The 24,129-nt window shown below is 46.7% G+C and overlaps 1 protein-coding gene across 2 annotated transcripts in view; it reads left to right on the top strand.

Annotated features, from left to right (window-relative positions):
• FBH1 (F-box DNA helicase 1) overlaps positions 1-24,129 on the top strand; it is a 664,229-nt gene that overhangs the window by 421,166 nt on the left and 218,934 nt on the right. For both annotated transcript variants that reach the window (XM_078677274.1, XM_078677281.1), the window contains one exon: positions 1,962-2,098. In XM_078677274.1, coding sequence (XP_078533400.1) covers positions 1,962-2,098 — 137 coding nt within the window. The remainder of the gene's footprint in view (positions 1-1,961; positions 2,099-24,129) is intronic.

Below are 24,129 nucleotides of genomic sequence, written 5' to 3'. Positions count from 1 at the left end.
AAGAAAAAATTATCTGAAGATGGCGTCCAAAGGTGGGAGCTTCCGCAGGAAGCATGTCGACATCACAAAGGACCCCAAATGGTGGTATGTCGACGCCCACCTGGGCCACAAAGAAAAAAAAAAACGAGAAAATACTACGATTCCGGACCCAACAACTAGATGGCGGAATAATGCACAGCATAGGGTATCCAGAAAGTCTTCAAGCTGCAAAACTACACCGACAGGGTAAGAAACTATACGTTTTGTAGTGCTGAACTCTCAAACGAGGTGAGAAATACATTCATTCCAATCTTAACTGAGGCCTGAATATTTATAACTCGCGCCCCTAGCATTTCTTCTCATCTTGCCTCTTGTGATTCTAAATCATCCAGTGTCATATTTTATAAATCTAGCCAAATTTACTCCCCGACTACTGGATTGTGTCTAAAAAGGGAATTCTATTGATCAAGAGGGTTTCTTTTTTAACTTGTTCATAAATTCCCTAACCTGCAGATATTTAAAAAAAAAAAATGTTCCCCTTACTGTTGCAGATCGCCTAACGAGCACAGCTTTCCTTGCGAGAAGAGGTCTCCCAGCCCTAATTGCTCCTATTGCTTACAAACCCCGTCATGGAATGTTGCAGGAAACATTGGAGGTTGCCACAATGGAGTATACCAATTGTATATTTTATTGCCCAGCTGTTTCTTGACCCTAATCCCAACTCAGTAATCTCTGCCTGGCAAAGATGATGTAACAGATGATTGTGGTTAACTGGTATTGGCCTCAATTGTAGCTGGGCACAGTTTGGTATACCACTGCTGAAAAGAATCTACATTAGACCCCGATGATCTCAGTAGCTGTCCTCCTATTTCAGTTTAAGGTCAGGCAGTGATTTCTCTCCCAGATGACTTCAAATCACACACAACCAACTGGTGTGTTCCACAATGATTCTTTATATTCATAACCTTTCTGTAGCGACTAAATTATACTATTCTCCACTCTGCTTCTTGACACCATTGCACGATTTTACATCTTTGCTGATGATTTCAGATTACCATGAATGTCAAAGGCACTAACATGGTGTTGTATGGTATGTAGCTTGTACTTAATGCATTCTGTTCTGCATGTGTGACACCAAACTCATTATTGTGCATTGCATTGTAGCAATGTAATTGAGCTTACGGTCTCTTTCCTTGAGATCTGAGATTCCTTAAATGGGCATTGCCGTCATACAGCTAACTGTCTTGCTACAAAAGTTGCTGCCACAATTGTGCAAAGCATATATTTAAAATTATATTGATAAAAATATTTACATTTGGAATTGCGTGAAGGTCTAAGGTGCTCGGGAAAAAAACCTGCTTGGAAAAAAAGGGTTTGTTTAGTTTACAGGTAAGAGGTTTCGTTGACGAACAGCTAAGGGGAAACCGACCAGAAGAAATCCCATTCGAAATCTAAACAGAATATGTGGGAACATTCACTGAAGCTGCAGGAAAAAAATGCACAGACATCCTAACAAGTAAAATTTTAGGAGAGGCCACTATTTCTTTTATAGGTCCAGCAGGGGCCCCTACAACCTTTACTGATGAGGAATGTGATTGACTGTATCAGTGCTGCATAAGTGCATGTCGTACTCTAATCTGCATACAAGTTGCAGTCTCCTTTATATTCACGAAAGGCAGGTTTTGTGTGGCACACAAGCATTGCTAATTATATAATTGACTTCTAGGAGTTGAATGTGGTTTTATAAGAGGATGAGTTTGCATAAACTCTTGCACTCGGTAATGGGTTTTGTACTTAGTCAAAATGTTGTATGAGTCCAAGGGATTATGATTAAATTAAATATGAGGTGTATGAGAGCTGAATTTGAAGAATAATGGTACATGTTGAAGTATTTCATGTTCTTTTGTCCGTCATGAAAACCTAAACTTAACATGTGTGAATTAACCCCATTTTTGATCATGAAATATGTTTTCTGCTTTTAGCTATCATGGATATTGTTTTGTCACAAGCATGTGGAACCATCTTAGTAGGAGACCCTCATCAGCAGATCTATACCTTTCGTGGTGCAGTCAATGCACTGTTTGAAGTGCAGCACACACACATATTTTATCTCACACAGGTAAGAGCTAAAGCAAATCATTCTCTGACTAATAATATTAGATGACAGTATATATAGGGTGATCACACTATCTGTCAGTCGTTGATTGTTCAATAACAGTACTCCTTAGCCACTTTAGTGGCATTTTAGTTCTTATCAAATCCCCGAACTGGTTATTTGTTAGAAAATCCTGGTCACCCATATCATCTGTGCTAGTTGTTTAAAATCTTTAACACTCAGGGGAAAGCGATGTTTAAACTGTATGTTTTCAGGCTATAGGGTAGGTTTCTGATCTGTTTTATTGAGACTACATGGTTATGTCCTAGCTATGCAGCGGATCTTTAACCGCATGCGCGCTAGCGGTTTTCCCGCTGCGCTTTTGAAAAAGCCGCGTTACATGACGAGCTGAGCTCGTCATGAGCGTGCGAGCGGCGCAACTCATGACGAGCTCAGCTCGTCATGAGCGCGGAAGGGGTTAACACTATAGCAACATTACTATCACAAGCATGCTCTTTGTAGCAGCTTTCTAACTGTTTTCAGAAAAGTTAAAAACGTCTTTTTGTAAAATGAAGAGGATTATTCACTATTTTCCATAAATATTAAGTTTGTTCCTCATTTACATTTATAATTTTAAACACATAAAAAAAGAAACTGTATACAGTTACTGTTAGTAATCTAAAGGCAGAGAGGCACATTCATCAATAATGAAATAAACATTCACACTTGAGTTGAGTTTCTAATCCATTATTCACATTTGTACCTCCTTTGTTGTACACTTTTGTTGCAGCGCACTGTAATTTATATCACATTTAGAGACTTTGTTTCTTCAAAGCTAGAATATATTTATTGGCTATGTTCAAGAAATAGTTGAAACAGTAAAGCAAATGTATTGCCATTGGCTGCATTTAAATAAACCTAATAAATGACCAGCTGTGTTGGTTTGTAGTAACAACATTCATGCATATAACAACATAAAATAGCTTGCTACTTGGGTATTGGCTTGAGTCAAAGCAGATGGTCCATAACGTGGCAGCAAGACTGTATGGGTAAAATGGATATCTGTGGCAGTTTGTAAGACTATTAGAACATTCTGCCCGATGAGAGTGGGGAATAAAGTCTCTTGGGCAACAAATAGGGTTTAAGAACTCCAACAGCTGTATGTAGATTCGCCACCCTTTCACACTTCCTGCTATCCATGTTTGACAATTATTGCGACATACATAGCCATTGCAGCAACTGTCAAAATAGACAGCAAAAACTGTGAAAGGAGGATCAAGTCTCTTTATTTCATGTTAACACCAGTATCCAGTTACCAGAATGCGGGCAAAAGTGTGGGTAAACTTGCAAAAAACGTGGTTATAAACAAAGTTGTTCAACCATAACCACAGCAAAAGGGGTTAAATAAATACAGTGAGATAAAATTGCAATAAAGATTTTTTGGGGAACATGGCAACACTGGCTTTCTGGTGATGTTTCCTTGTAATATTGGAATTTGCAACGATAAAGGGTAGTACGGATACAAAAAAACACAATTTAAACAAACACCACAAATACAAAAAAATTGTTCTGTTGTTAACTTGTATTTTTAACATTATAGAGAGTTCATTCAAAAATTAGAACAATATGTTATATAATATTGCATACATTTGTACAACATCTAATATGAAAATATCATATGACAGATATAAATCAAGCAAGATAATTTAAAATTATATAGAATATTTCACAGATGCTGAAGATGCCAACACGTGTTTCACCGTTGTATTGTCGCTTCTTCAGGGCTGCAGAAAATATAATAATGCATTTTTACTTATTTCCCAGATATAATATGTGGTAAAACCTTAGACTGTATGGCATCTACATTGAGCATCCTACAAAAAAGCAATAGTGATACTCCAAAAAACATTATTTGAGGTATGTGTGGTTGTAGATGCATATGCTTAGCATAATCCCTCCATCTAGTGTCGGATTCCGATGTGTGCAAGTTGTTTTTCTTTGAAAAAAGTATTTTGTTTCACTAGGTATATTGCCTCCTCTTCTTGCATGTAATTCGCATGGTCCTCAACTCCACTGTTATATTGTTTTCTTACGCTGTCTGGTTCAGACGTGTGCTCCTCTCCCCGGTTTCACACAGCCGTCAGTTACTTTCCTGAATACCGTTGGTATTGTTTTGAACGTGTCTCTCTCTCTTTGCTTTAGTTAATTGCATCAAAGTCGAGCTCGTCTGGGCGACTCGGGTCGGCTGCGGGCCACTTGGGCCTTCACCCTTCGGGGTGGAATTCCTCTTCGGCATTCCTTACATGAGATGTCCACTTGGTGAATAGCCCACAAGCCTTATTCAGAGTAGTAGTATAATTTAGGCGAAACAAGTCTGCAAAATTAGTTGTGGAATAGATCCACAGATATGTAATTGGGCAAGTGTGAGAATAGTATGAACTAATTTCAGCGGGATGATCTAAATTGCTACTATTGAAGAGCAGGGCTTCAGAATTGGAGTGGTTGATTTTGTACCCACCATTATATGTAAATTCTTGGATCTTAGCAAGCATATTTAGGATGTTTTATTAGTCAGCGGCCAGATATAGTATCGTATAGCTCGCAAAAAGTTTTATTTTGGCTGCATCTTTAATTGGGGCCCTGATTTATGCATCTTGCCCAAATGCAGCACCCAGAGGCTCCATGAATAGGGCAAAAAGAACATCTGACATAGGGCTCTCTTGTCTTGTCCCCCCTCTTGATTTTTACGTGCCCTACTGTAGGAAGCTGGCTCTGTATATACTATACCAAAATGAGGTAGTGTGAACAGAGTCCAGTGGAACCTCAAAGGTAGGCAGAGGTAAAAGTAGGTGGCACCTTACTCTCTATCTGTGGTAGTGTGGGTGGGCAGTAAATCTTATCAGAGGGTAGTGTTAAGCATTTGTTGCATTGAACATAAAAGGTGGAAGCTGTTCCTCTAGGTTTGATGTGCCCACCACCAGCGAATTGGTGGTGTTGGGCTGGGGGAAAGGGGGATTTTAAGAAGAAGGTGGTAGTGGGATGGGGGGATCCCGCTTTGGCGGAACTAGGGTCCTCACACACCCCGCAAGCTAGGTGTCATGCTTCATCATTTGGACCTGCTCCTCGTTGGGCCGGCGCTGCAATGCCCAACAGGCACCCGCGTAGGGGCTCTTTCTCGGAGATCTTTTATTCCCTTGCCGTATGATGAAGTGGGGGTGTGTGGCCCGTGGGTGTGTAGATACAGTGTGGTGCAGTGAGAGCGTGTTATTGTTAAAAAAGTTTGGATAGTCCAAGGAGATAAGCTTTATTCTGGCTGGTAATCCAGCTTGTTAAAAGTATGCAATAGAGTGGCAAAATCCCTAGGTAGGGGTAGGCATTTGCTATTATGCTCTACTCTCTGGGTCGACATGTTTCTTGCCCTATTGGTTAATAAAATACCGTGGCAATTCTTCAGGACCAATATGTGTAAAAGCAGTGAAAAGTGGTCTGGATGAGCCAGTGTCTATGCTAGCGGAACCAGTCTGTGCGTGATAATTTAAGCAAAAATTGTAGTCTGTGTTCATCAAACTGATTGAACGATATAAGACCTAGTTGTCAGAGGCTTGAATAGAAGGGGACAGAAAGTTTTGCATTCATATAGCACCTGTTACCCCTGGTGGGTGTTAAGTGATTTTCTGGTGAGCAGCACGCTACTCCATTAACCCATAAATGATTAGTGTTGAAAATTAGTATAGTGAAATACGCAGTACTTTGAGTGGTGGTAATGTTAACCAGTTATTTGGATCAAGAAGGGTAGGCAGCGGGATAGAAGAGGGAAAGAGGTTTGTATTTATATAGAGCTTGCTAAAACTGACGGGGTTTTGAAGCGCTTTTTTGGCGAGCCGCACGCTACTCTGGAACCCATAAGAGTTAGTGTTGAATTAGTATGGTGAAACATAAAATTAATTTAAATGGTCGATATGTTAGTCAGCTATTTGGATTGAGAAGGGTTGGGGAGGGATAGAAAGGGAAAAAGATTTGCATTTATATAGCGCTTTTAACCCTGATGGGGTGTTGAAGCACTTTATTGGTTTGTAGCACACTACGCTGGAACCCATAAAGGATTAGTAGTGAATTAGTATAGTGGAATATGGAATTAGGGAAGTGAACATGTTAGTCTGTTATTTTGATTGAAAAGGATAGTGGAGGGATAGAAGAGTAAAGGATTTGGATAATTATTATTATTCTTTTGTTTTTTTGAGGTCATAGCAGTAGGATGAGGCTTTTGGATGAGTAAAAAGAGGGATGTGGAGGGGAATAGTCAGAGGGAAGAGTTTAGAAGGGTTTGTTTTTGGGGGAGCAGTATAGTAAAAAAGTATCAGATGATGAGAGGTCCAAGAGGAGTAGCGCAGCAACCCTGTTTCGGTCTACTGTATTCTTCAGGTCATCACTGATGGCAGATTCAGTGCTTCTTCCCGGACGGAATCCTGTTTGGAAGTCTGAAAGTATGTCATTCTCTTCAATGAATTGTGACATCTGGGTGAACAATGCTCTTTCTATCAGTTTGCCCAGAAAAGGTCCATTTGAAATGGGTTTGTAGTTGCCAGGGTTCAGCGGGTCCAAGTTTGTTTTCTTCAGTAAAGGGCGTATGTGTAACTTTTTGAGTTCCTCTGGAAATATTCCGGTAGTTAAGGAATCGTTGATGATTCTTCTTACTGTAGTGGCAGCAGAGGTTGTTAAAAGAATTGCCTTGAAAGTTTGTGGTGGACACGGATCAGAAGGGCTGCCGGCAGGCCTGCTTGCTTTGACCAGGTCCATAAATTCATCGTTTGAGATGTGTTGGAAGGAACGGAGAGGCTGGGTTAGAGTATTCTTGGATTGTCGTTTTGTACGTGGGTTAGTGCTGGCCCTTTGTTTCGGCTTTAAGTATGAGTCCAATGTGTCTGCTTTGTCCATATAATGATTTGCCAGTTTGTCTGTAAAATCTTGAGTAACAAGATGAGTTCCTTCTAGGCAATTTGGTTTGCGAAATTCATTGAGTATTTCATAGGATTCTTTATTTGTACATTTAGCCTTTCGAATTCTGTCTGAATAGTACATTTTCTTAGCTTTTTTGATAGCTGATTTTGTATAATCTGTTAATTTTCTGTAGGTGATGTTTGTCTTGTTTGTAGTTTGTTTTGAGCCAGGTACGTTGCAGCTTTCTAATTTGTTGTTTTATGTCTTTTATCTCTGTTTCTCCTAGGTGATTTTTTCTTTTGTTCTGTTGTGTGGTTTTGAGTGGTATCAGGATGTCAAAAGCTTCCTGTAGCCACTCATATAGATTTTAACAGAATTTATTGTTTCCAGATTTGTACTGGATGTTAGTTGTGTTTCTAAGTGTTCCTAATTGAGTTTGTTCCACAGCCGATAGGTGGATGGATTTAAGGTAGTTTTAGGTGAGTGGCTTAGTGGTTTTTTTATGTTGGAAAGCAAACAAGTGGTGGTCTGAACATGTGATTGAAGTTATAGATTGAAAGGTAACTAGTTCTGTTTTAGCAAAAATTACATCTAGGATATGTCCAGCGATGTGTGTGGGTTTGTGGACAATCTGATTCAGGTTCAGTGCGTCTAAGCCAGTGATAAATGTTTTTGGATCATATTGGATTTGTCAAACCAAATGTTGAGGTTACCCAGAATGCATAGGTTGGAGTGTATTGTTACCAGGTTTGAAAACTGTGTCTAGAAGTGCGTCTGCGAATGTCGCCTTGCCAGGTGGAGGTCTGTGAAGGAGCAGGAAGTGACAGGAGGAATACGGTGTAGGATTTTATCTGGTGAGAAGAGCCTCACAATTCTTCATGGGGATGTCATCAACTTTAGTGATATGTAATGTTTGCCTGAAAACAACAGCCAGACCACCTTCTTTTTGGGTAATCGTTTGATAGCCTAGAAGAACTGCTTCATGCAGGATTGGAGCCATATCATCTCCCAACCATGACTCGGTTATGAATAGTCTGGTTTTGCATCAGTGAGGTCGTAGATGTAATGTTTGTTTTTAAAGTGGGATCGAGCATTTATTAGTAGACAGTTTAGGGAATGGGCTTTGGTTATATTGAGACTTTGTTTTGTAGAAGAGTGATCAGTATTGTGTGGGTTTGTAGCGGATGTGTTTTAGTGCCGGTATTAGCTGTATTAGGATAGCAATAGTGTAGCTGTTCTGTAGCATGTTCCTCATCCAGCATGCTAAGAAGGCATTTTGATGAGTCTGCATGTGTATGTGGTGGAGGTGGTGTTTGAGAGGGGGTTGGTGTGCTGTGTTGTTTTTGTGGTCTAACATTGCTGTGCAGTAGACATGAGGAAGCGAAGTTGTGAGGTGTGGCACATTGCTTATATTGTTTGTGTGTGTTTAGGGTGGAAGTTATATGAGTCAGGGGTGGTGGTGCAGCATGTGGGTCATGTAGTAAGGTTCTAAATTGTCCAATGGATGAGGCTTATTCGGAGGAGAGTGCTGTGTTGCTGTATCTGGGTTAGGTGTGGTGAAAGAGAGAAAGCTTTGCATTGGAGTTTGTTCCTTTGTGTGGTTTGAAAGGTGAGGTGAATGTTTGTATTTTGTGATGGTAAGTATTCTGAGGTGTTGCGCTCTGAACAGCTTGTTGTGCTGGTGTGTGTGAGGTTTTGTTTTTGAGGCATAGTGAAACGAGGTGGTGGTGTATTTGTCTCATGTAATGGATTTGTTTGTATAGTATTGTTTGTGAGAGGAGGTTGTAAGGTAGAGAGGGTGGTGATGTGTTTGAGTAGAGTGTATGTTGTATGTAGGAGGGAATGAAGTAGAGGTAAGAGTGTTTGTCTTAAACTAGTTTGTTGCAAGAGTTAAAAAGTGTGGTGCCGTGCAGTGTATGTGTAATGCGTTAGTGTTATTATGGTAGAAGGAAGAGGGGGGTGTTAGTTGGACAAATGATGGAAGGCTAATTATATGTTTGTTAGTGATAAAAAGTGGTCTGTTAGGAGTAATTAGAGCCGGGAGTGCGTGTCTGGATGGGATGTAGTTATGTATGGTGTTGAATGGCGTTGTGTTAGTGATGAGTGGATTGGTTAGTGGTATATGTTGTGTACTGTTGTCCTCTCGGCCCCTAACAGGCTCAAACAGGCAACTGCCCTTGTCCTCTCCAACCTTAGCCTCAACGCCCAGGCTGAGACGCCCTAAGCCTGAACTTTTATAGCCCTAGTATTCCGGTGACCCCTTCAGCCAATGGGAACCCTAGCCCTAACACTATCCAATCACAAACTAGGCCTAAAATCTAGAACCAGTAGGAGACCAAGACCTTACAGCCAACCATAGCCCTAGTCCAAGCACCCAATCCGGCTCAAAAACCCTGATACCTACGTCCAATAGAGGCCCTAGCCCTACCGGTAGTCCCAACCTAAGTTCAAGCAACCAATGACACAGGAAGCCCTAGTCCCTACTTCTAATGGAAATCCTAACCCTACTCTTAGTCCAACACCTCGTCTAGCAACCAATCACACCAGAAGCCCTAATCGCTATTTCCAATTAAAGGCCTAACCCTAGCCCTAGTTCCAACCCTAGTCCCAACAACCAATCACACAGCAAGCCCTAGTCCCTACTTCCATAGAAATCCTAACCCTAGTACCAAGATTGAGTCACAGACCCTGAACCCAATTATAACCCTCCAATATCCAACCAATGAGGACACTAACCCTAATCAAATAGAAACACCAGATACAACCACCAATCAGTGCACACATGTACCAACCAATAGCAGACTATATAAGGTTCCAGCGACCTCAGACAAGGTTTGCTGGCCAGAGAGTTGGAAGCTGCTCCTATATCCAGAAATCTCCTAGGAGACAGACCGGCTCAATCCACACTTTGAACGTCTGCAGGTAAGGGCCTAACAAACTGTCCTCTAACAATACTGTTTGTATACAACTTTACTCACTCTCCTAGCCAAAACAACAAGCATTAGAAATGCAATCGGGCTCGGATTTATTTGAGTTTGAGCTAATGGCATTGTAAATGCCAATGTCTTTTTGCCATGTGTTATGGAGTGTGTGCATGTGGTGTGTAGTGGAAGTATGTTGGTTGAATTGTAATTTTACCAATGGTGGCATGCTGTGCTTTATATGAATATGTTTAAAAGTAAAGTGTACCATACTGCGATTGCTTGGTGGAAAAGTGCACTGCCGGCTGGAGGTGTGTGTGCCTGGTGGAAGGGTGCACTGACGGCTGGTGGGTGTGTGCTTGGTAAAAGCGTGCACAGATGGATGATGGCTGTTGGTGTTTGTGCATGGTGAAAGCATTCATTGACGGCTGGGGGTGTGTTGTTGTGTGTGTTGTTTTCTGTGTGCTGGTGAGTGTGTGCTGGTGAGTCTGTGGGGGTGAGCCTGGGGAGTGAGTGTGGTGGTGAGTGTGTTGTGTTGAGTGGTGACAAGTGTGTGGTGTTGAGAGACTGAGGTGTGTGGTTTGTGTGTGCGTTATGTGTGTGTGGTGTATGTGTGTGTGGTGTTTTCTGCACACTCACACACTGCCCCGTAACATTCACACACTGCTCACCCGCACACTCCCAATGTCACCCTGCATAGTCACACACTGTCACATAGTCACACACTCAGCAGCACACAGCACTCAACAACACTCTGCCCTCAACAGCACTCTGCCCTCAACAGCACTCTGCAATCAACAGCACTCAACAGCACTCTGCCCTCAACAGTACACAGCACTCTGCCCTCAACAGCACACAGCACTCTGCCCTCAACAGCACACAGCACTCTGCCCTCAACAGCACACAGCACTCTGCCCTCAACAGCACACCGCACTCTGCCCTCAACAGCACACAGCACTCTGCCCTCAACAGCACACAGCACTCTGCCCTCAACAGCACACAGCACTCGGCCCTCAACAGCACACAGCACTCAACAGCACACAGCACTTTGCCCTCAACAGCACACAGCACTCTGCCCTCAACAGCACACAGCACTCTGCCCTCAACAGTACACAGCACTCTGCCCTCAACAGCACACAGCACTCTGCCCTCAACAGCACACAGCACTCTGCCCTCAACAGCACACAGCACTCTGCCCTCAACAGCACACAGCACTCTGCCCTCAACAGCACACATCACTCTGCCCTCAACAGCACACAGCACTCAACAGCACACAGCACTCAACAACACACAGCACTGCACTCAACAGCACTCTGTCCGCAACAGCCCTCTGCCCTCAACAGCCCTCTGCCCTCAACAGCACTCTGCCCTCAACAGCACTTAACAGCACTCTGCCCTCAACAGCACTTAACAGCACTCTGCACTCAACAGCATTCTGCACTCTGCACTCAACAGGATTCTGCACTCTGCACTCAGCAGCATTCTGCACTCTGCACTCAGCAGCATTCTGCACTCTGCACTCAACAGCACTCTGCACTCAACAGCACTCTGCACTCAACAGCATTCTGCACTCAACAGCACTCTGCACTCAACAGCACTCTGCACTCAACAGCACTCTGCACTCAACAGCACTCAACAGCACTCAACAGCACTCTGCATTCAACAGCACTCTGCACTCTGCACTCAACAGCACTCTGCCCCCAACTGCACTCTGCCCCCAACAACACTCTGCCCCCAAAAGCACTCTGCCCCCAACAGCACTCTGCCCCCAACAGCACTCTGCCCCCAACAGCACTCTGCCCCCAACAGCAGTCTGCCCTCAACATCACACAGCACTCACCAGCACACAGCACACACTATCAACAGCACACATCACTCTGCACTCAACTGCACTCAGCACTCAACAGCACTCAACTGCCCTATGCCCTCAACAGCACTCTGCCCTCAACAGCACTCTGCCCTCAACAGCACACAGCACTCAACAGCACACAGCACTCAACAGCACACAGCACTCAACAGCACTCTGCCCTCAACAGCACTCTGCCCTCAATAGCACTCTGCACTCAACAGCACTCTGCACTCAACAGCACTCTGCACTCAACAGCACTCTGCACTCAACAGCACTCTGGCCTCAACAGCACTCTGCCCTCAACAGCACTCTGCCCTCAACAGCACTCTGCCCTCAACAGCACTCTGCCCCCAACATCACTCTGCCCCCAACATCACTCTGCCCCCAACATCACTCTGCCCTCAACAGCACTCTGCCCTCAACAGCACTCTGCCCTCAACAGCACTCTGCCCTCAACAGCACACAGCACTCATCAGCACCCAGCACATAACAGCACTCAACAGCACACAGCACTCAACAGCACACAGCACTCAACAGCACACAGCACTCAACAGCACACAGCACTCAACAGCACTCTGGCCTCAACAGCACTCTGGCCTCAACAGCACTCTGCCCTCAACAGCACTCTGCCCTCAACAGCACTCTGCACTCAACAGCACTCTGCCCCTAACAGCACTCTGCCCCCAACAGCACTCTGCCCCCAACAGCACTCTGCCCCCAACATCACTCTGCCCCCAACAGCACTCTGCCCCCAACAGCACTCTGCCCTCAACAGCACTCTGCCCTCAACAGCACTCTGCCCTCAACAGCACTCTGCCCTCAACAGCACTCTGCCCTCAACAGCACTCTGCCCTCAACAGCACCCAGCACATAACAGCACTCAACAGCACACAGCACTCAACAGCACACAGCACTCAACAGCACACAGCACTCAACAGCACACAGCACTCAACAGCACACAGCACTCAACAGCACACAGCACTCTGCCCTCAACAGCACATAACAGCACTCAACAGCACACAGCACTCAACAGCACACAGCACTCAACAGCACACAGCACTCAACAGCACACAGCACTCTGCCCTCAACAGCACACAGCACTCATCAGCACCCAGCACATAACAGCACTCAACAGCACACAGCACTCATCAGCACCCAGCACATAACAGCACTCAACAGCACACAGCACTCAACAGCACACAGCACTCAACAGCACACAGCACTCAACAGCACACAGCACTCAACAGCACACAGCACTCAACAGCACACAGCACTCTGCCCTCAACAGCACTCTGCCCTCAACAGCACTCTGCCCTCAACAGCACTCTGCCCTCAACAGCACTCTGCCCTCCACAGCACTCTGCCCTCAACTGCACACAGCACTCAACTGCACACAGCACTCAACAGCACACAGCACTCAACAGCACACAGCACTCAACAGCACACAGCACACAGCACTCAACATCACACAGCACTCTGCCCTCAACAGCACTCTGCCCTCAACAGCACTCTGCCCTCAACAGAACTCTGCCCTCAACAGCACTCTGCCCTCAACAGCACACAACACTCAACTGCACACAGCACTCAACTGCACACAGCACTCAACAGCACACAGCACTCAACAGCACACAGCACTCAACAGCACACAGCACTCAACAGCACACAGCACTCAACAGCACACAGCACTCTGCCCTCAACAGCACTCTGCCCTCAATAGCACTCTGCCCTCAACAGCACTCTGCCCTCAACAGCACTCTGCCCTCAACAGCACTCTGCCCACAACAGCACTCTGCCCACAACAGCACACAGCACTCAACAGCACACAGCACTCAACAGCACACAGCACTCAACAGCACACAGCACTCAACAGCACACAGCACTCTGCCCTCAACAGCACTCTGCCCTCACTAGCACTCTGCCCTCAACAGCACTCTGCACTCAACAGCACTCTGCCCACAACAGCACTCTGCCCACAACAGCACTCTGCCATCAACAGCACTCTGCCATCAACAGCACACAGCACTCAACAGCACACAGCACTCAACAGCACACAGCACTCAACAGCACACAGCACTCTGCCCTCAACAGCACTCTGCCCTCAACAGCACTCTGCCCTCAATAGCACTCTGCCCTCAATAGCACTCTGCCCTCAATAGCACTCTGCCCTCAACAGCACACAGCACTCAACAGCAACCAGCACTCAACAGCACACAGCACTCAACAGCACACAGCACTCAACAGCACACAGCACTCACAGCACACAGCACTGCACTCTGCACCCAACAGCACACAGCACTCTGCACTCAACAGCACACAGCACTCTGCACTCAACAGCACTCTGCCCCCAACAGCACCGTAGCGCTGCTCTTTAACGTAAACGACAGACGGGTGCCGTGCACAGTATGTTCGCTTGGGAGCCTTGAGATTACCGGCTCAGGATTATCCCTCCTGGTAGGTTTTGCATATGCACCCTTTAAACACAGTGTTTAAAATATTGGGGGTTAAGAAGGGTCCTTCATTTCTCTCCGTTGGTTTGCGGTAGCCTCATTTACGTTCTGTTTACAGAGGTGGGGCTCCTCCTCCACATTGGATGTGGCTGCCTCATCCAGCACGTAATGTTTACAGAGGTGCCCCCTCCCGCGTTGCCTGTTGTCTGAGCCTTGATTTACACAGCACAGATGGCAGACACCATCGGAAGCAGTAGATCAGTGGAGGCTTGCGCGCGCACTCCCCTCTCGGAAACGCAAGTTACATGCATAATTAAATATCGTGTTAGCCTCGTTTTGCACAAGGTGCTTGTGAGGATGGGTCTTAACAGTTCGCATCTGTGTTGAGCTCTTCTATTTTGACTTCCCGAGTCACCTATACCAGGATTATACTTTGTGTTTCATATATTGTTTGTTTACGAATGCGCTGATTATCGTGGGCTAGACTTGTTTCCTGCAGATCATAATGTGTTCTGCTGTCATTTGTTTGGCCGCAATGTCAGTATAAACCTGGCTTGGAAACAGCACGCATATAGGCAATTCTGGCTGGTGAAAGGTAGCTGTCTAGTCATACCAGGCTTTTAGAAGAGATGGTTGGTTTATCATGCTCAAATTGTTTTCAGTGAGTGTTATCTTGCAACACATTATTTGGTACAATATGTATGCATTTGCAGAATGCATGAGGGTAGCTAAAGGGTTGCTGTGTGTTGCGAAGTGAAACCGATCCATACGTAATATTAATTTTACATTTCACCGGGGAAAGCACTATCATGGCACGCATTATTTGGAGAAGAAACAAATAAAATAATACTGTGAATACAATTAACAAAGGCACACTGTTGCCTGAAGTCGTACTTAAACGAAAGTGCACTGTGAAATTTTTTCAAGCTGCTTAACTAAAACGACTACGAAATCAAACAAAGGGAGCTGCGCGCTGAGCGCTGCTGAATGGTGAACGCGCCCGGACATCTGGATTCACTTACGGAGGCACCCTGACAGCTCCTAATTATAATTAATGTACTTCTTTGCGCGAGCACGAACGAAATATGCCCAAAATGGCGGAACAAAACTACATTTACCCTATCACTTCAAGCCTATTAAAACGAAAACACAAGGAAGACGAATCACTGGCCAGATGACAGAAAACGCTAAGGAATGTGTGGAATTCCTCTCGCCAAGGCCCTAAGGATACTTCTTCTTTTTTTAGGGCTCGGACTCCTCCCCACTGTAAGTGGGGGAGGAGTTTCGAGATCCTAATGTTATAAGAAAAAAAAGAAGAAGTATCCTTAGGGCCTTGGCGAGAGGAATTCCACACATTCCTTAGCGTTTTCTGTCATCTGGCCAGTGATTCGTCTTCCTTGTGTTTTCGTTTTAATAGGCTTGAAGTGATAGGGTAAATGTAGTTTTGTTCCGCCATTTTGGGCATATTTCGTTCGTGCTCGCGCAAAGAAGTACATTAATTATAATTAGGAGCTGTCAGGGTGCCTCCGTAAGTGAATCCAGATGTCCGGGCGCGTTCACCATTCAGCAGCGCTCAGCGCGCAGCTCCCTTTGTTTGATTTCGTAGTCGTTTTAGTTAAGCAGCTTGAAAAAATTTCACAGTGCACTTTCGTTTAAGTACGACTTCAGGCAACAGTGTGCCTTTGTTAATTGTATTCACAGTATTATTTTATTTGTTTCTTCTCCAAATAATGCGTGCCATGATAGTGCTTTCCCCGGTGAAATGTAAAATTAATATTACGTATGGATCGGTTTCACTTCGCAACACACAGCAACCCTTTAGCTACCCTCATGCATTCTGCAAATGCATACATATTGTACCAAATAATGTGTTGCAAGATAACACTCACTGAAAACAATTTGAGCATGATAAACCAACCATCTCTTCTAAAAGCCTGGTATGACTAGACAGCTACCTTTCACCAGCCAGAATTGCCTATATGCGTGCTGTTTCCAAGCCAGGTTTATACTGACATTGCGGCCAAACAAATGACAGCAGAACACATTATGATCTGCAGGAAACAAGTCTAGCCCACGATAATCAGCGCATTCGTAAACAAACAATATATGAAACACAAAGTATAATCCTGGTATAGGTGACTCGGGAAGTCAAAATAGAAGAGCTCAACACAGATGCGAACTGTTAAGACCCATCCTCACAAGCACCTTGTGCAAAACGAGGCTAACACGATATTTAATTATGCATGTAACTTGCGTTTCCGAGAGGGGAGTGCGCGCGCAAGCCTCCACTGATCTACTGCTTCCGATGGTGTCTGCCATCTGTGCTGTGTAAATCAAGGCTCAGACAACAGGCAACGCGGGAGGGGGCACCTCTGTAAACATTACGTGCTGGATGAGGCAGCCACATCCAATGTGGAGGAGGAGCCCCACCTCTGTAAACAGAACGTAAATGAGGCTACCGCAAACCAACGGAGAGAAATGAAGGACCCTTCTTAACCCCCAATATTTTAAACACTGTGTTTAAAGGGTGCATATGCAAAACCTACCAGGAGGGATAATCCTGAGCCGGTAATCTCAAGGCTCCCAAGCGAACATACTGTGCACGGCACCCGTCTGTCGTTTACGTTAAAGAGCAGCGCTACGGTGCTGTTGGGGGCAGAGTGCTGTTGAGTGCAGAGTGCTGTGTGCTGTTGAGTGCAGAGTGCTGTGTGCTGTTGAGTGCAGAGTGCTGTGTGCTGTTGAGTGCAGAGTGGTGTGTGCTGTTGGGTGCAGAGTGCAGTGCTGTGTGCTGTGAGTGCTGTTGAGTGCTGTGTGCTGTTGAGTGCTGTTGAGTGCTGGTTGCTGTTGAGTGCTGTGTGCTGTTGAGGGCAGAGTGCTATTGAGGGCAGAGTGCTATTGAGGGCAGAGTGCTATTGAGGGCAGAGTGCTATTGAGGGCAGAGTGCTATTGAGGGCAGAGTGCTGTTGAGGGCAGAGTGCTGTTGAGGGCAGAGTGCTGTTGAGGGCAGAGTGCTGTGTGCTGTTGAGTGCTGTGTGCTGTTGAGTGCTGTGTGCTGTTGAGTGCTGTGTGCTGTTGAGTGCTGTGTGCAGTTGAGTGTTGTGTGCTGTTGTGGGCAGAGTGCTGTTGAGGGCAGAGTGCTGTTGAGGGCAGAGTGCTATTGAGGGCAGAGTGCTGTTGAGGGCAGAGTGCTGTGTGCTGTTGAGTGCTGTGTGCTGTTGAGTGCTGTGTGCTGTTGAGTGCTGTGTGCTGTTGAGTGCTGTGTGCTGTTGAGTGCTGTGTGCTGTTGAGTGCTGTGTGCTGTTGAGTGCTGTGTGCTGTTGAGTGCTGTTATGTGCTGGGTGCTGATGAGTGCTGTGTGCTGATGAGTGCTGTGTGCTGTTGAGGGCAGAGTGCTGTGTGCTGTTGAGTGCTGTGTGCTGTTGAGTGCTGTGTGCTGTTGAGTGCTGTGTGCTGTTGAGTGCTGTGTGCTGTTGAGTGCTGTGTGCTGTTGAGTGCTGTTATGTGCTGGGTGCTGATGAGTGCTGTGTGCTGTTGAGGGCAGAGTGCTGTTGGGGGCAGAGTGCTGTTGGGGGCAGAGTGCTGTTGAGGGCAGAGTGCTGTTGAGGGCAGAGTGCTGTTGAGTGCTGTGTGCTGTTGAGTGCTGTGTGCTGTTGAGTGCTGTGTGCTGTTGAGTGCTGTGTGCTGTTGAGTGCTGTGTGCTGTTGAGTGCTGTGTGCTGTTGAGTGCTGTTATGTGCTGGGTGCTGATGAGTGCTGTGTGCTGATGAGTGCTGTGTGCTGTTGAGGGCAGAGTGCTGTGTGCTGTTGAGTGCTGTGTGCTGTTGAGTGCTGTGTGCTGTTGAGTGCTGTGTGCTGTTGAGTGCTGTGTGCTGTTGAGTACTGTGTGCTGTTGAGTGCTGTGTGCAGTTGAGTGTTGTGTGCTGTTGTGGGCAGAGTGCTGTTGTGGGCAGAGTGCTGTTGTGGGCAGAGTGCTGTTGAGGGCAGAGTGCTGTTGAGGGCAGAGTGCTGTTGAGGGCAGAGTGCTGTTGAGGGCAGAGTGCTGTTGAGGGCAGAGTGCTATTGAGGGCAGAGTGCTGTTGAGGGCAGAGTGCTGTGTGCTGTTGAGTGCTGTGTGCTGTTGAGTGCTGTGTGCTGTTGAGTGCTGTGTGCTGTTGAGTGCTGTGTGCAGTTGAGTGCTGTGTGCAGTTGAGTGCTGTGTGCTGTTGAGGGCAGAGTGCTGTTGAGGGCAGAGTGCTGTTGAGGGCAGAGTGCTGTTGAGGGCAGAGTGCTGTTGAGGGCAGAGTGCTGTTGAGGGCAGAGTGCTGTTGAGGGCAGAGTGCTGTTGAGGGCAGAGTGCTGTTGAGGGCAGAGTGCTGTTGAGGGCAGAGTGCTGTTATGTGCTGGGTGCTGATGAGTGCTGTGTGCTGTTGAGGGCAGAGTGCTGTGTGCTGATGAGTGCTGTGTGCTGTTGAGGGCAGAGTGCTGTGTGCTGTTGAGTGCTGTGTGCTGTTGAGTGCTGTGTGCTGTTGAGTGCTGTGTGCTGTTGAGTGCTGTGTGCTGTTGAGTGCTGTGTGCTGGGTGCTGATGAGTGCTGTGTGCTGATGAGTGCTGTGTGCTGATGAGTGCTGTGTGCTGTTGAGGGCAGAGTGCTGTGTGCTGTTGAGTGCTGTGTGCTGTTGAGTGCTGTGTGCTGTTGAGTGCTGTGTGCTGTTGAGTGCTGTGTGCTGTTGAGTGCTGTGTGCTGTTGAGTGCTGTGTGCTGTTGAGTGCTGTTATGTGCTGGGTGCTGATGAGTGCTGTGTGCTGTTGAGGGCAGAGTGCTGTTGAGGGCAGAGTGCTGTTGAGGGCAGAGTGCTGTTGAGGGCAGAGTGCTGTTGAGGGCAGAGTGCTGTTGGGGCAGAGTGCTGTTGGGGGCAGAGTGCTGTTGGGGGCAGAGTGCTGTTGGGGGCAGAGTGCTGTTGGGGGCAGAGTGCTGTTGGGGGCAGAGTGCTGTTGGGGGCAGAGTGCTGTTGGGGGCAGAGTGCTGTTGGGGGCAGAGTGCTGTTGGGGGCAGAGTGCTGTTGGGGGCAGAGTGCTGTTGGGGGCAGAGTGCTGTTGAGGGCAGAGTGCTGTTGAGGCCAGAGTGCTGTTGAGGCCAGAGTGCTGTTGAGTGCTGTGTGCTGTTGAGTGCTGTGTGCTGTTGAGTGATGTGTGCTGTTGAGTGCTGTGTGCTGTTGAGTGCTGTTATGTGCTGGGTGCTGATGAGTGCTGTGTGCTGTTGAGGGCAGAGTGCTGTTGAGGGCAGAGTGCTGTTGAGGGCAGAGTGATGTTGGGGGCAGAGTGCTGTTGGGGGCAGAGTGCTGTTGGGGGCAGAGTGCTGTTGAGGGCAGAGTGCTGTGTGCTGTTGGGGGCAGAGTGCTGTTGGGGGCAGAGTGCTGTTGAGGGCAGAGTGCTGTTGAGGGCAGAGTGCTGTTGAGGGCAGAGTGCTGTTGAGGGCAGAGTGCTGTTGGGGGCAGAGTGCTGTTGGGGGCAGAGTGCTGTTGGGGGCAGAGTGCTGTTGGGGGCAGAGTGATGTTGGGGGCAGAGTACTGTTGGGGGCAGAGTGCTGTTGGGGGCAGAGTGCTGTTGGGGGCAGAGTGCTGTTAGGGGCAGAGTGCTGTTGGGGGCAGAGTGCTGTTGGGGGCAGAGTGCTGTTGAGGCCAGAGTGCTGTTGAGTGCTGTGTGCTGTTGAGTGCTGTGTGCTGTTGAGTGATGTGTGCTGTTGAGTGCTGTGTGCTGTTGAGTGCTGTTATGTGCTGGGTGCTGATGAGTGCTGTGTGCTGTTGAGGGCAGAGTGCTGTTGAGGGCAGAGTGCTGTTGAGGGCAGAGTGATGTTGGGGGCAGAGTGCTGTTGGGGGCAGAGTGCTGTTGGGGGCAGAGTGCTGTTGGGGGCAGAGTGCTGTTGAGGGCAGAGTGCTGTTGAGGGCAGAGTGCTGTTGAGGGCAGAGTGCTGTTGAGGCCGGAGTGCTGTTGAGGCCGGAGTGCTGTTGAGGCCGGAGTGCTGTTGAGTGCAGAGTGCTGTTGAGTGCAGAGTGCTGTTGAGTGCAGAGTGCTGTTGAGTGCTGTTGAGTGCAGAGTGCTGTGTGCTGTTGAGTGCAGAGTGCTGTTGAGTGCTGTTGAGTGCAGAGTGCTGTGTGCTGTTGAGTGCTGTGTGCTGTTGAGTGCTGTGTGCTGTTGAGGGCATAGGGCAGTTGAGTGCTGTTGAGTGCTGAGTGCAGTTGAGTGCAGAGTGATGTGTGCTGTTGATAGTGTGTGCTGTGTGCTGGTGAGTGCTGTGTGATGTTGAGGGCAGACTGCTGTTGGGGGCAGAGTGATGTTGGGGGCGGAGTGCTGTTGGGGGCAGAGTGCTGTTGGGGGCAGAGTGCTGTTGGGGGCAGAGTGCTGTTGGGGGCAGAGTGCTTTTGGGGGCAGAGTGCAGTTGGGGGCAGAGTGCTGTTGAGTGCAGAGTGCAGAGTGCTGTTGAATGCAGAGTGCTGTTGAGTGCAGTGTGCTGTTGAGTGCTGTTGAGTGCAGAGTGCTGTTGAGTGCAGAGTGCTGTTGAGTGCAGTGTGCTGTTGAGTGCAGAATGCTGCTGAGTGCAGAGTGCAGAATGCTGCTGAGTGCAGAGTGCAGAATGCTGCTGAGTGCAGAGTGCAGAATGCTGCTGAGTGCAGAGTGCAGAATCCTGTTGAGTGCAGAGTGCTGTTAAGTGCTGTTGAGTGCAGAGTGCTGTTAAGTGCTGTTGAGGGCAGAGTGCTGTTGAGTGCTGTTGAGGGCAGAGTGCTGTTGAGGGCAGAGTGCTGTTGAGGGCAGAGGGCTGTTGAGGGCAGAGGGCTGTTGCGGACAGAGTGCTGTTGAGGGCAGAGTGCTGTTGAGTGCAGTGCTGTGTGTTGTTGAGTGCTGTGTGCTGTTGAGGGCAGAGTGATGTGTGCTGTTGAGGGCAGAGTGATGTGTGCTGTTGAGGGCAGAGTGCTGTGTGCTGTTGAGGGCAGAGTGCTGTGTGCTGTTGAGTGCAGTGCTGTGTGTTGTTGAGTGCTGTGTGCTGTTGAGGGCAGAGTGCTGTGTGCTGTTGAGGGCCGAGTGCTGTGTGCTGTTGAGGGCAGAGTGCTGTGTGCTGTTGAGGGCCGAGTGCTGTGTGCTGTTGAGGGCAGAGTGCTGTGTGCTGTTGAGGGCAGAGTGCTGTGTGCTGTTGAGGGCAGAGTGCTGTGTACTGTTGAGGGCAGAGTGCTGTTGAGTGCTGTTGAGGGCAGAGTGCTGTTGAGGGCAGAGTGCTGTTGAGGGCAGAGTGTTGTTGAGTGCTGTGTGCTGCTGAGTGTGTGACTATGTGACAGTGTGTGACTATGCAGGGTGACATTGGGAGTGTGCGGGTGAGCAGTGTGTGAATGTTACGGGGCAGTGTGTGAGTGTGCAGAAAACACCACACACACATACACCACACACACATAACGCACACACAAACCACACACCTCAGTCTCTCAACACCACACACTTGTCACCACTCAACACAACACACTCACCACCACACTCACTCCCCAGGCTCACCCCCACAGACTCACCAGCACACACTCACCAGCACACAGAAAACAACACACACAACAACACACCCCCAGCCGTCAATGAATGCTTTCACCATGCACAAACACCAACAGCCATCATCCATCTGTGCACGCTTTTACCAAGCACACACCCACCAGCCGTCAGTGCACCCTTCCACCAGGCACACACACCTCCAGCCGGCAGTGCACTTTTCCACCAAGCAATCGCAGTATGGTACACTTTACTTTTAAACATATTCATATAAAGCACAGCATGCCACCATTGGTAAAATTACAATTCAACCAACATACTTCCACTACACACCACATGCACACACTCCATAACACATGGCAAAAAGACATTGGTATTTACAATGCCATTAGCTCAAACTCAAATAAATCCGAGCCCGATTGCATTTCTAATGCTTGTTTCTTATAACATTAGGATCTCGAAACTCCTCCCCCACTTACAGTGGGGAGGAGTCCGAGCCCTAAAAAAGTGCACAGTCCCTATTAAACACAGCTTAAACAGGTCATTGCAGATTACTGCTGTCTCAGAGCACTCTCTGATGTAGAATATCCCTGTTGCTGGAGGTGGGGGGGCTAATGGGGGGGTTGGTCTCGCTCACTTGTTAACACAAAATGGTGTCTGGGGGTGCACTGCTTAACATACAGGTCTTAGCACAGAGCAAAGGAGAAATTTGGAGGAAAAAATGGATAGTCACGGGGAATGAGAGGGAAAAACTACAGTTTGGACTGCTAATCCCACAATTCAACAGGTTAAATGGAAGCAGTCACGGGCAGGAAAAACCACAAGTTTAATCACAACAGGTGATAAATTATGCAATCACGGGCAGGTTAAAACTTCAATTTTAAACAGTAACAACCACAGGCAAAGACAGTTAAAGAAATTAGAAGAGAAAAAATAAAGAAAGGATGATGCAATCACAGGTAGGGAAAATAGCTTTTTAACTTTTTAGGAAGAGACAGCACTAGTCTGCTTCCTTACAACTTCCTGGACTCTGCTTCACTGCAATCAGGAATGACGCGCAAAAGTAACCAATGGATTTAATCCCAGATCTCTGTACTGGAGGTGAATTTGTGACATTGTTCAGCATTCTGTCCATCAATTGTTCTTTTTGAAAATGAGAACTTCATCATTAGAAGTGCTACAGTACTACTACTAGATATATAAGGCACCACCAGCGTAGGCAAAACCTTATAAAGACATTACCCTAGAAAGGCTGCATGATGTCGTAAATCCTAATAATATTTCTAGAAAACCTAGACAATTCCCTTTTACTGCTGTCATCCTCCTTAGAACTTTGGTTCCAAAAACATAAGATAGGAATTTGGTAGCTTGCAAGGTAATCTTTGTCTGAATTTAAGGTTCCTATCAATGCATTCTGTCCATCCACTTATACTTTTTAGATAGAGAGTGTACTGACCAGTTCTGCATCGTAGGAGCTTCATTGATAGTCCTAAACATTGAATAATTTTCCCGCTGCCTGCGTGGACCTCGAAACACCTTCTTTAATATATTTAAACTTTGATTTGAGGAAAATGTAATTGAAGAATGTGCACACTGAAAATAATATTCCTTAAAGTCTAAGTGTAGTCTGTGAGTGATGTATTTTCCTTCTGAATGCTGTAGTAGAATAGTTGGAGATGTAACAAAAACTTTTAATGCTTAAAACCTTGACCTGAGAAAAAAAAGCTGCCTGCATACCATGAGTATGAGGAGATAATGCAGCCTTATAGGCTAAGACTGATAGATGTTAAAAAAGAAGCCTACACCTGTGAAAACCTCAGAAGCATTCTATCCCACAATGCACTCTAGTGGCAGTTATTTTTTCCGGCTCCTTCAGGCAGGATCTCTGAACACCCAAGTTGTTTTTTCACACCTCTGTTTTCTTAAATTCCAGCACTTCTAAAAACAGCTGTACTTGGCAAGTTGACATCCCTTTTGTTGAGTAAATGAATGTTTTGCTATTTCTGACAGGATGCTTTTATCACATTGCCTTCTCTTTCTTAAATTCCCATTGTGTGGAAGAACGAAGGCAAGCACTGATGCTTATAAAGTCTGTGCGATATGTCTTTCACCTAGACACCTCACAAAAGGATGTGACATTTGTCAAAAAAGGTAAAAACAGATGCTTTTAAGACGAAGATGGCATTAGGTTGCTTGATTTGATGCAAGACTTTAAGGCAGAAAAAGAAAGTAAGAAGAGAAAGAGAATGAAAAGGTCATCCTCTCACCAGTCTGTGAAGAAGCATAAAAAAATTAGGTACGGGCCCCCACAGAGGGAAATGCAAAGACCAAAAATCTCCTTCTCTACATCAAAGCCATTCTCATCTTTGCCATTCACTGACTTCAATAACCTCAATGTT

Source organism: Lissotriton helveticus, chromosome 1_1 (genome assembly GCF_964261635.1).
Source record: "Lissotriton helveticus chromosome 1_1, aLisHel1.1, whole genome shotgun sequence".
Taxonomy (NCBI): Eukaryota; Metazoa; Chordata; class Amphibia; order Caudata; family Salamandridae; genus Lissotriton; species Lissotriton helveticus.
The sequence above is the reverse complement of the archived record's forward strand: the minus strand, read 5'-3'. Positions and strand labels throughout refer to the sequence as shown.